This window comes from Centropristis striata, chromosome 10 (assembly GCF_030273125.1).
Source record: "Centropristis striata isolate RG_2023a ecotype Rhode Island chromosome 10, C.striata_1.0, whole genome shotgun sequence".
Taxonomy (NCBI): domain Eukaryota; kingdom Metazoa; phylum Chordata; class Actinopteri; order Perciformes; family Serranidae; genus Centropristis; species Centropristis striata.
The window spans coordinates 13,612,914-13,625,637 of record NC_081526.1 but is presented as its reverse complement, the minus strand read 5'-3'; the positions used below and the strand labels follow the sequence as shown (position 1 = coordinate 13,625,637).

General features: G+C 37.2%; 1 protein-coding gene across 1 annotated transcript; it reads right to left on the bottom strand.

Annotated features, from left to right (window-relative positions):
- Positions 1–1,353: 1,353 nt before the first annotated feature.
- Positions 1,354–7,109, bottom strand: lamp1b (lysosomal associated membrane protein 1b). Its single transcript, XM_059343213.1, has 6 exons — positions 6,719–7,109; positions 4,979–5,154; positions 4,756–4,884; positions 4,559–4,625; positions 3,987–4,154; positions 1,354–2,332 (listed from the first exon to the last, which is right to left on the bottom strand). The coding sequence occupies exons 1-6, from the start codon at positions 6,777–6,779 to the stop codon at positions 2,193–2,195; spliced, it is 741 nt and encodes a 246-aa protein (XP_059199196.1). The 5' UTR covers positions 6,780–7,109; the 3' UTR covers positions 1,354–2,192.
- Between the last annotated feature and the right edge of the window lie 5,615 nt (positions 7,110–12,724).

Sequence of the window (12,724 nt, the reverse complement as noted above, 5' to 3'; positions counted from 1 at the left end):
AGGCAGCACACAGTGTCAGTGAGTGAATGAGTGAGTTTCTCTATATTGGCTTTACTTTAATCCCAACTATGTGACAGCTGGGAAGGCACTGATGAACACTGACCAGAGCATTTTGGCCACTTTAATCATTAAACAGGGCTGTTTGTCAGAACTTTAGTGCAACTTCTTTCCCTTCAGCAAACAAAATCCCGAGTGGGCCCATACTCCATGGAAAAGAAAAACAAAACCACCCAGTGGACAATCAACATTATCACACGCTTACTGTGACGTCCTGAGCTTCTTCATACACATAAACCAACAAGTGTTTATTTTTGAGTTTTTTAGCAACTGTTATGTGTGAACATTGTAACAGCAGAATCCAAAAGATCACTTTAAAAGGAATAGTTTTATATTTTGTGATATTTTTGAGTTAGATGAGAAGACAGTCAGCCACGGGATGCTTAGCTTAGCTTAGCATAAAGACTGGAAACAGAGGGTACTGTACTTTTTTACTACATGTTCGTGAAGATAATATCAGTGTTGTGAATAGAATTGTTCACGGTCCCCTATTTACAACATGTGTTGCTGGAGGAACACCAGAGAAATCAGACCATACAGAACTATCAGATTTGTAGGATGTAAACAATAAACATGGCAATAGTTGATGAGGCTGGAATCAGTTAATTCTGACATTTTGGCAAAAAAAAGTGACAGCATTGTCATTGCAGATATATGTATGGTAACTGCAGAAGTGTAGTGTTCATTCCTAAGGGTGTGCACAACCAGCACTCATACACAGCCAACCTGCATACACAAATGCATAGTTAAAAGCAACTAAATCTCCAGCTTTTAAGTGACAAATCTTCTGAACAGAACCTCTAAAGCTCACTAATAAACAATTTATATCTTGGTTAAGTTATCAGCACAAAAACGAACAGGTAAAAACTTCATGTGTTTTTTTTGGGCAGCCTTTGTACGGATTAAGCCAAAAGATTTAACATGTTAATTAAGTGTCTGCAACCTATTTAGTCGGCATTAAGATTCTCATCCAACTCTCAGCAAGAAAGTAAATAAGCCTAATTATTAAAATAATTCTCAAAATATTGAATTATTCCTTTAAGTGAAGTGGAAACGCCCAATCACAAAATTATCTTACAAAGCTGACAACTGCATCTACAATCTCCATACAAAATGTGCCGAGTACCTTTAAGTGGGAAAGAACAGTACATATAATCACCTCTCCCAGTGGAAAAAAAACAATATTCATAATGCTTCTAACTCCTCACATGTCCTTCTGAGGATCAGGTCACTGTGTTGTCAGTATGTTACATAAAATCTGCATACTTGGGCTGAATTTGGAGTTGCAAAAATTCATTGATTAGTCATTTATTAAATGAATCGCCAACTGTTTCAATTTTTCAAGACAGAAAAAGTAATTTCTCTAACTCCAGCTTCTTAAATGTGAGTATTTTTCCGCTTTCTTTAATGTGACAATAAACTGAATTATCTTTGCTTTGTGGACAAAACAAGAATCTGAGTACTTGGGCTTTGGCAAACTATGATCGAGATTTTTCTTTATTTTCTGACATTATAGAGACCAAACAACTAATCGATTAATCTGTTATCTTCTTGATTGATCCACAATGAAAAAGGTTGTTAGTTGCAGCCCTAGTTGCAATTTAAAAACTGTCTAAAGTGGATCAAGTTAAACTGCCAGAAATATTCCCTTTTTGTGTAACAAACCTCATTTATGGTAAGACCACTACAAATAGCCACCATAAAGCTGATAAACAATAAGAAAAGCTACAATTCCCTCAAATCCCATAATCCCTCAAAATTCCTTTCACAGAAATCATAAATAGTACATTACAGTTAGAGAACTCTCATGGACCCTCTGATCAACGTCCACCCCCTGCTTTACACAGTACCAGTAGGTTTTTCTTCCTCATTACATCACAATCCCCAAACAAAGCCCCTTATTTTTTTACGAATGAGCAGGTCAGTTCAGAAAGAGCATATCAACCTCCACAAAGTGATAAAGACTAGTGTTACTGATGAGGGCAGAGAACAGCACACACAGAGGCAGCAAGGATGAAGGATGGAGGGACAGAGGGGGGGACAGGGCGGAGTGTTAAGTCTCATATAACAGTGGTTAATCTCAAGGGTGGGACAGAGCGTTCGGGCCTCTGGGAACATGAGAGTGAAAAGTGACCTCAGATGGTCTGGTAGCCGGCGTGGCTCCTCTTCCTGCCGATGAGGTAGGCCAAGAGCACGATGAGCACCAGACCCGCTAAAGCTGCTCCGACTATGATGGGGATCAACATGTCGTCTTCATCCAGCTGGCACTCCTCAGCTGAGAGAAAACACCAGAGGACAAATTAGATCAAGAAAGCTGATTTTTTTTTAAAAAACTAGTGTTAACTTCTTTAATGAAAAATATAATGAAGTATGTTCGTCAACAACCCATTTCTTTTTATGACAAAAATGAGACAATAACGTGATGTCATGCAAATAACATGCAATATGTTTGACAAAAAAAAAGAGAAGACTAAAAAAAAAAATTAGCACTCATCAGTCATGACAATTGTGCTACTATAAAGCATAATGTTGGCAGCTTGCAGGTCGAGTACAGATGGTTGATTAACGCATTGTTTTTGCATGTAACGTGGTGTAGATTGGCTCTCAAAACGACCTGGGGCCTCATGTATCTGCGTACGCACAAAAAAATTGCTTACGCTGTTTTTCCCGCACACGCCACATGTATAAAAAGAGAACTTGCCGTGAGAGTGTGCGGACTGCTGCGCAATCTATCGAGGTGCCGTGAGAATGTGCGGTGTCACTGCAAACTTTTGTCTGGCGGAAACTACTGTCTTTTATGCTCGATTTAAAACGTGTTTCATATCTAAACTCAAACTACACACAACTTGCATTGTGTTTACAGTTTATAGCTCTTGGACAATGGACGAGTGAAAATGTTATAAATATGGGGGGATAGACTGTTTTTAAAAAAATCTATTATCATATTTTAGATTTCACCTGCGTACTGCTGCTTACTTGCGCAGTAATAGTATGTTGAAGTCTGTATGTTTTTTAAGATTGTATAATTTCTTAAGTCTATATATTTTGCTATGTACACTATTTCTATATATACCGAATTTCCCTCCGGGGATCAATAAAGTACTTCTGATTAATGAGCGCATACATTTTTCACAGTTAACCTGCCTCAATTACTGTGTCAAAGTCCTGATCGCCGATTGTTTCCCCATTGATTTGACATTGTTTTGTCAATAACCAGTGGGCATGCCGGCGATCTATAGTCATTTGCATGTCATCTGCATATTTATTTTTGGGAGGAGCTGGGCGTGGTTGGTGGCTCGTGCATGTGAGCTCGATTTCATGCTGATTGGGATGTATCACGGAAAGGTGCGCTGAACATGACGTGAGCACAGTTTGATACATGTGGAGGTGAGTTTGCGTACGTGCTTAGTTTTACTCTAGTTTTGGGAGTACGCCATCTTTCAGTATGAAAACTACGCACTCTTTGATACATGAGGCCCCTGGTGTTTGTGACCGCCCTGTACCCAGTAGGGTGATTTTAGTCAGATAAAATCTTATGTGTAAACTAAATGACTTACATAACAAAATTACTGTTTTTTGGCTCGACTAGATTGACTGACATGTTCAATATAATCTGATAATGAGCATTAGGTTTAACTCAATTCCTCCAATCAGAAGCAAGATAGGAACGAAACTTAGGTCTAAATATAATTAAAACCAACAAGGCCATTTGACACACTAAGACTATTATTAAACTGACACTGGTTTAAAGAGAGAAAACATTTTGACTAAAAGTAATGACTCAAAGAATTTAATGCCTTTTTGTCGACTAAAACCATGATGGATAAAACTGATGAAAATATGACTTAAACTAATGAGCATTTTCATCTAGAGAATAAGACTAAATGTAAAATATCTTTCAAAATGAACACTGAAGAAGAAGTGTTTACCTGTTCCAAACTGATCTCCGGAGAGGCCGAAGGGCTGCACCTGCAGCTGGAAAGTGTTGATGGACAAATTCTGGACCACTTTCAGCGTTTGTTCCTCGCGGCACATGTACGAGAACCCCATGGTGCCACGCAGGTAGTCCAGAGTGCTGTTATGGGCTAAGAAGGGCTCTATAGCAGAGGACAGAGCAGGGAGTGATTACAGATGTAAATCAAAAGGAATACAGACAGAAATGTGAAGAGGCAAAAGAGATTTAAATAAAGAGGAAAATCACAGCAGACAAGATTCACCCTTTCAACCTTGCATGGATAATTCAAAGTTGGTTGTTTTATTCAAGACATGATGATTGTTTTAATTGCACCCAATAAATATGAAAACCAGCAAATATCCTACAGGTGGCATATTTGAAATTAGCACAGCCTTTTAAAGAATTTATTCATGCTATGAGCAAAATGCTGTTAATTTGTCAAAAAACTGCTGCAGGAAGCTAAAACTAGAGAAGAGCTTCAGACCAACTAGTTATCCTAGTTAACTGATGAATCAATGTGTTTACATGCACACTGTGCGCACTCACCTTTCATGTCTGGCAAGACCGCCGAAAGAGTCACTTCACTCAGGTGGTATTTGTTGGAGGTAGTGTTCTGGAGATAAACAGCAAAAGTCAGTGAAACTGCACTAAAGTAAGTTTACTTCAAGCTCCAGCTGCCATCTAGTGGCTGTTTCAGGAAGTGCAAGGTGTTTGATGTACATGGTTGATATCCAGTAACTTACTAGTGTGAATAAAAAGGTGAGGTTGGTCTTCTCTGCATCTGTGGACAGCTGCAGGGAGGCGCTGTCTTGGCCACATGATCCAGAGCGCTTTGTCACATTGGGCTGGAGGTTAATAATGTCCTGCATGGTCTGAAAATGAATAGAAGTTTAGTAAGTTTGAAAGTCATATGTGTCTACATTTGCAGCTCCAGCAAAATTCAGACAACCGTTTGTAATCAGGTACCTTGTTCTGAGAGACAGAGCTGAAGGTGACGTTGAGCTGAAGACCCATGGACGCCATTAGACAGGTGGTACCGTTGCTGTTGGTGACCACATAGGTTCCCTTCTCAGGTCTGCCAGGGTCTTTTTGCGGTTCAGCAGTGGTTTGGGCAGCAGTAAAACCCGGGAGCAGGACAGCAGCTAAAAGTCAGTTTAGTTTGGTGTTAAAACAAAAGTGCAAAGTGTTTAGGACTAAACAAATTAATACAGGTTTTAGGTTCAATTTAAGACTTTTTAAAGACAGCTTTTAACATTTCATAACCATATCAAAGTATAGAACGTGAGGATAAACCAGTCAGGACAATATCACCTAGGACATTTTAAGAGTCCATTACAGTGCTTCCTAGCAGTATAAAACAATAATTCCTAATGATTTAATTCAATTTGTTGTTCAAAATCTCTTTAAAATCGTCCATTTATTTGCATACAAACCTTGAGATTTATGCATGCATTATACATATCTCATTTCCATTTTAATTGTGGATTATCAAGCCAACTCTAAACTGACTCCAATATCTCCTCTTCATTCTCCCCCTGGTCAGATTCACTCTCTTTGTTACCCTTTGCTCCATGATTAATTTAACACATTTTGAGTTATGGATTTATAATCCGGGTGGAGGAGTAGATGTCATTTTTTAGAATGAGGTAACTGAACTTTTTATCTCAGAAAGAACATATCAGGCACAAATCACTATTCAAAGCAAGTATTTCTATACATCTCAAAACACGTCTTTAAAATACTCGTGCAGAGCCATTTTCAGTATGGATTATCAATAATCCAGTCAAATATTTTCTTTTGGAGTTGGCAAAAATTTGGACTCATGCTCCATTTGTACAGATCAAGTGAGGAACTGGGGAAGCAAATGTCACTTTTCCACTTTTTATTTTATATTGTTTTGTGTCCATTTACATTTCCAGTGATGGAAGTGTTATTTTTACTGTACTTTCTGGTACCTCTTTTGAATCTAATGTATTGTATGGTTATATTTTTACATGTCTACTGGATTTACAGATGAGTAGGAGCAAGAGCTTTTAAAGCTCACAAATAAAACAAGTTTTACTTAATTCCTCTTCGGTGGAAGATTCCAGGTGGTGGTTTTGTTAAGATAAAGGACACTAAGTGAAAGAGTTAACTGTGATTTAATCAGTGTTCTATCTTTTCTCCTTGATTACTTTATCTCACAATAATGGCACAATCAAAAACTCTGTGTTTATTGATTTATTGAATTTTTATAAGGAGATAACTGAACTTTTTATCTAGGAAGAAACCCATCAGGCAAGTACTTCTCCTTCCCTTGGAAGGACAGGCAGTGAAGGAGTAACGTGAGATTGACCCTGAGTTACCTCTGCTTCATCACTGACTCATCTCAGTTTGCCTTCAGCCGCAGACTCAACACAAAAACGCGTTATTATGCACTAAAGTCGAGAACAGAGACGTGAACTCAGCTTTACATTTACAAGTAAAAACACCAATTCTGCCACAGAAAACTCACATTAACTTGCATGTGACGGCCTGACAAACTATTAGTTTCGGTACCCTACATTTCCTCTGAGTCATTAGAGTGTAAATCTGTACAAATCAGATAAAACACTAGTGTTTTTAACAAGCTAATGTTTGTCCTGATAGTTGAGGGCAGTTTAACTGCGACCTCAGTTAACGTGTTTGTTTTGCTCACCGGGTTAAATAAACGGAACCGATACTCACCTAAAACAAGCTGTAACGTTACTCCCAGCCACCATGACTGAACAGCACCGATCTGGGTCATGTTTCTCCGCTTTCTTCTCTCCGTCAGGACAAAAACAACAGCCGGGACGAGGCTGCTCAGCTAGCTTAGCAGATGTTGTGCTAGCTCGGCTAACGTTAGCGTCACAACAACACTAGAGGCAGAATAAAAGTCAAGCGCTGATTTCTTCAGATAATAACGTGGGTTTTTTGGTGGCACAACAACTAACGTTTCTGGTAACAAGTTTAAACTTTTCCCGTTGACTCCTGGTCGCTGCTGAGGTTAAATTATCTCGGTTTCACAGTTCATCAGCGCCACTACAGTATAGACTGACATCAGGATCATGTGACACAGGCTTTAAGAAACACCCGAGAGTCACGTGGTCCGCAGCAGCAGGACAACGCTCACTCCCGACTTCTTCATGACGTCACGACGTAGAAACGAAGAGGCATGGAGCCCTGAAGTCAGCTTTTCTATAAAGTTTTGGCTTTTCCAGAAATTTCCATTTCCGATATAATGCATCAGCTCTCTCTCTCTTTGTGTTAACTGTTTTTTCGTGGTATTTTGGTAATTTCTTTGTGTGTTTATATGTGTTTTTGTGGGGTTTTTTGGTGTTTTTATGTGGGTTTTAGTAATTTTTTGTGTTTTTTGTAAAAAAAAAAAAATGTTATTATTGTATTTTTGTGTGTTTTTATGTGGGATTTTTGTCATTTTTATGTATTTTTATATGTTTTGTTGTATTTTTTTTATGTGTTTTTATGTGTGCCATTGTGTCTGTTTTTTGTAAACATTTTTTTGTGTTTTTTGTGTATAAAATGTTGATCCAGTAAGTCAAAATGAAAATAATAATCAGGTCATATAGGTGAGGTTGTGTTGAAAACAATGATACCAACACTATGGTAAAGATTTTGAAGTGGTTTATACAGGCAGAATGAAAAGGAGTCAAAAACCGATAAAATAGCCACAAACTCAAAGGGTGAAAAACAAAGGATGAATCAAAGCTTAATTAAGACAATCATGTAGCAATTGAAAGTACATAGTCTATTTTATCTATTTTTTTATATGTACGGCAGTGGTCGAAAAAATATTCAGATCCCTTCATTAAAAGTACTAATACCACAATGTGAAATGACTCCACTTCAAGTAAGTCCTACATTCAAAACTTACTTCATTAAAAGTACAAAATAACCACCATCAAAATGTAACAGAAGTACTCCTTATGCAGAATGGCCCCACTCGGATTGTTTTATAGGCCTATATGCCAGTTATATTATAAGATTATTTATGTACATGCATTTATGTATGCAGTGTGTTTAGTTTTGTAAAGAAAGGGCTCATTTTAGCTTCTTCATGAAGTTTTATTTAAAAAAAAAAAAGTCTAATCACTTTAAATTGATCATGTTTTTTATGTTAACTCTTGACCTGGAAAGTAACTAAAGCTGACAGCTAGATGAGTAAAAAAAAAGAATAGTATTTGCCTCAAAATGTAGTGGAATAGAAGTATAAAGTTACATAAAATAGAAATACACAAGTAAAGTACACATACCTCAAAATTGTACTTAATGTAAGTAAATGTACTTAGTTACATTCCACCACTGATGTACGCCTATATATATTTTTTCATCTTTTTTTAAGAGAGGTTTTTAGATAAGCCTGTAGTGGGTTTCTACCTCATCTGCACATGTATTTTATTTATTTTTTTACTTTTTCCATGAATTTTTTAAAATTTTCATATGTGTGTTTAAGTACAATTTCAAGGTACCTAACTTCAAAATCCAGAGAAAAAAGTGTTTTTCACTCCACTACTATTGTTAAACAGGGGAACCCACAAAACAGGTTACTTTTTAGATTGATATTTAATTGATAAGTTAATACAATTAGAAAAGCATTGTTATGGATTAACCCTTTTGCTGAAATACTTTTATTATATAAAAGAAGAAGACCAAAAGTATCCAATGGTATCAACCATGTCCAGCACTACTGTTATACTGTGGATTTCTTCTTATTCCTCTTGCGGACACAATTTCATCCCGCTACTAGTCCTACAACTTAAAGAGTTGCAGAACAAATTATATATCAAAACGTGCGGTTTGATCAGGATTGGTGCGCTATTACTTTTCTCTACAGAATACGAATTTTTCGCGACGTAAGTCGCGAAAAACTGCTCAAAATTTTTGCATTGAAATGAATGGGACGGCCGACAAAAAATGAGCGAAAAAGAACAACCATTGGAGATTTCTAAACGTCTACTTCTCTGGCATAATTTCACCTAGAGACTCCATTTAAACTTTAAACAGTAGACACAAGTCTTGTGTATCGGTGTATTAATCCACGTTTCGATAGGTCATATAGTTTTTTATCAATCCCTGTTCAATGACCATGATAATTTTTGGAGAAATTCTGAGATTATAATGGGTGTGTATTGCACGGAATGTTGGTGTCAGAGTGTGTGATGTCATCGCTCAGAGTGTAGAGGGAGAGGTAAAACTGTCAAAAAATAAATTTTAAAACTGCGCTCCAGGCCGCAAATTTCACTCTACAGAAATAATTTATACATAGAAACATAGGAAAAATTGTCTTCTCACTCACAATCCTCTGGTAAAGCTGTCAGAGTTATAGTTTGGGTGTACGACGCACAGATGCGGCACCAACACCACCAACAGCCTCACTGGGTCCCATATTAAAAACGCAGGGAGATATTTGAAAAAGGGATATGGAACAGTTTTTTTAGATCGCTCTAACGAAGCTATTTTTTCATTTTTCTGAAAAAAAAACATATGTAGACGTTCAGGAAGAACTCAGGACGCTCAAAGTGAAGTCGAATCAATGATAGGTATTATGGTTTTGCCAAAAATGCTTTCTGTTCGAGGCCAGAAATTCTAGTCCACCTCTGGCTGCTGTCACTCTTTCGGAACTTTAACAGGTGGTATCAGTTAATTCTGTTGATTGCTTTGATCTGATTGCCTTTGATCTTTGATGTGATTACAGTTACAGATACACACACACACAGATGCGCGTAAGTGCGCACACTCCTCACACATGCATACACCTGCTTCAGACACGCACACACAGGTAAGTTTGTGATTTTAATTACACACACAGGTAACTTTATGCGATTTTTGCTACACACACACACACACACACACACACAGGTAACTTTATGTGATTTTAATTACACACACACACAGACACACACACAGGTAACTTTATGCGATTTTCGCGACACACACACAAATGCGCGCGTATGCGCGCACACTCCTCCACATACATGTTTCTCTCACACACACACACACACACACACATTTTGAAGTTAAAGGGCATAGTTTGAAATCTCTGAAGAGTCTCATCATAGTGTACACACACCGGCAGTAGCCCCCGTGTCCCTTTCAAAATTTCCCCAGAGGAAATTTTCTAGTTTGAATATTCCTGCACATTGGGGTCCTTAAACAGTCTTGAAATTACATAAACTGGATATCACTGGAAAGCTGAGACTCTTGTGGATTCAATGAGTCCAATTGTTCATGTGTGATGGTGTTAGTCCAATCCAGTTTTTTAAACATGACCTCACTGTATGAAATGAGCTGCTGTGACCTCCCGGATAATCACAACCTCAAAAAAACTTTACAACCACAACCGAGAGACCTATAGCATTCAGAAGACAGTCTAGTATTAAGTTAGGTAGTTAGGTTTATTGACAATAAGGAGGTTTCTCAGTAGTTTCCAGAGCAGAACTGCTTGCCATCCAAACACAGAAAATTCCAGGAAGAATGCTTTAGCTATGGATCCTAATCAAATAAACTAAACTAAACACACACACACACACACACACACACACACACACACACACACACAAACTGACGGTATATAAAGAGGTTAAAACTAACTCCACTTCCACTTTTCAAGAATCTAAATAATTCAAGAAGTATTTTGTCTTTTTACTTAAGTAAGATTTTTAATCAGGACCTTTACTTGTAAGAGAGGAATTTTACAATGTGGTGTCTGTATTTTGGCTTAGGTAAGGTATCTGAATGCAAGATATTATCACAAAAGTTGTGCCACACAGATGTTCACTGGGTTGAAAATATGTCAATTTGGAAAGCATAATTTGCACTTAATTCTTTTAATCCTTTCTTTTGACTATGTGAGAATGCTTTTGGTTGATACGAGAACCCTTCCCATGCTGAGCTACAGTGAAATTTTGATTCATTTTTTTAATTAACTGCATTAGTTTACATCTATTCTAGTTACTTTGCAGATTATAATTTTCCATATACATACATTTTACATTATAGCAGGGTATATACATGTAAATATATTGTATCCTGTTAGTTTCATGTAGTTTTTGTAGCCTGGCCTGTATCACTCACATGACAACGACAACCTATTTGTGTGGGTGTAATTAACAGTCCCTGAGGTCAGAAGTCCTTGAACATTTCACACAGCAGTGTCAAATTGAAGTCTCCTCTCTGTGCAACTTAACCTGACCGTACTTATCTGCTGCAGGTCAAATAGTCTCCTTAAGAGTCACAGAACAGTGTGATTATTTAGACGGACGCAACTCTTGGGAAAGATGCAGAGGGCCTCGTGTCTGTAAACTCTTCCGTTACACAGACACACTCTAACATTTAAGTATCATAGGGTCAACTTATCTTATGACCCTTCGAACACACAGTTACTCAAACAGACTGTAACCAGCTGCATGTGTCCGATCAATCTGTCTGCAGCCTGTTGATGAACATTTGAGGTACATTTTGTACTATTGTACCATCTGTGCAATCTGAATTTTACTCTCCACTTGATAACACGCGCTTTGGTCTGTTGGCCACATTTTGAGATACAGGCCAGTGATATATATGCTGCATTAATAATGTCTACTCATCTGCAAGTACCTCAGAAAACTGCAATGTATGTCTAAATGTTCAGGGTTATAAAGGAACAAATATATATCCTCCGCAAAATGTTTATTTTATGTGCTAGTTTGCCTGTAGCTATAAGTTGATATAGGGACATTAACATGTGTTTATAATTGTACTTGTTACAATGTTACAATTTAATTTATCAGATGCTTTAATAAAGTGAAGTACATATGAGAGTTCATACAACACAAACAAAGATCTGGTCAGAAGACAACACATGAGTTAGTGCAGTGCAGTGTAAGGATAGAGTGCAGATAGTGCATGAAAGGTTATTTTATTTTTTATTTTTTAAATCATGTACATTATGTGTGAAGAAGAGAGCTGGGTCTTAAGTCTCTTCTTTAAGACTGAGAGGGACTCAACAGATCAGACTTTTTCATTTTTCAGCCTTAATAAATTTAAAATATATATATGACCAGTTAATAAAAGCTTAATAACACCACTTCTTGATCTTGCATAATGAACAAAGAGGATGATAAACAATAAAAAATATTGCAGAACTCATGATGAAACATTTAAAGCTACTATGTGGAATTTTCAGAAAATCGTGTTATTAATGACACCAGTGGATGTTAAGTGAACTGCGGTCATTATGTGCTTTTTCAATTTGCACATAAAAAATGATTGTAAATGGCAAAAATAAAATAGAAATAATAATAATAATACAATCGTGTAATGCTTTTGCAGCTGGAAAATTGGTGCCTAAAATTTGCCTATCTCAACAAACAAACTCATGTAGTGGATGGAAACAAGCATATTTTCTTTTGCCAATTTTCTCTTTGGTTAGAATTTGCATTGCAGTTTGTTATGTTGTTTTATAAAGCTGCATGTTAAACTGGGGAACAACTGTGTGGGTTTATTTAAGAAAAGATGACCTGATTGTACATATGGGTTTATCATAGGCAGAGGGGTTCTCATTGCAGATTAAATGTGTGGACAGATTTTGTCTGTTTTTGAGGAAACAGTTGAACAAGACTCAGTCAGAGAGACTTACTGTGGGTGTGGAAGGTTGTACGATGCTTTGAAGTTCACACAGCGTCTCAGTCCATTGGCAGGTAGTGAGTTCAGCCA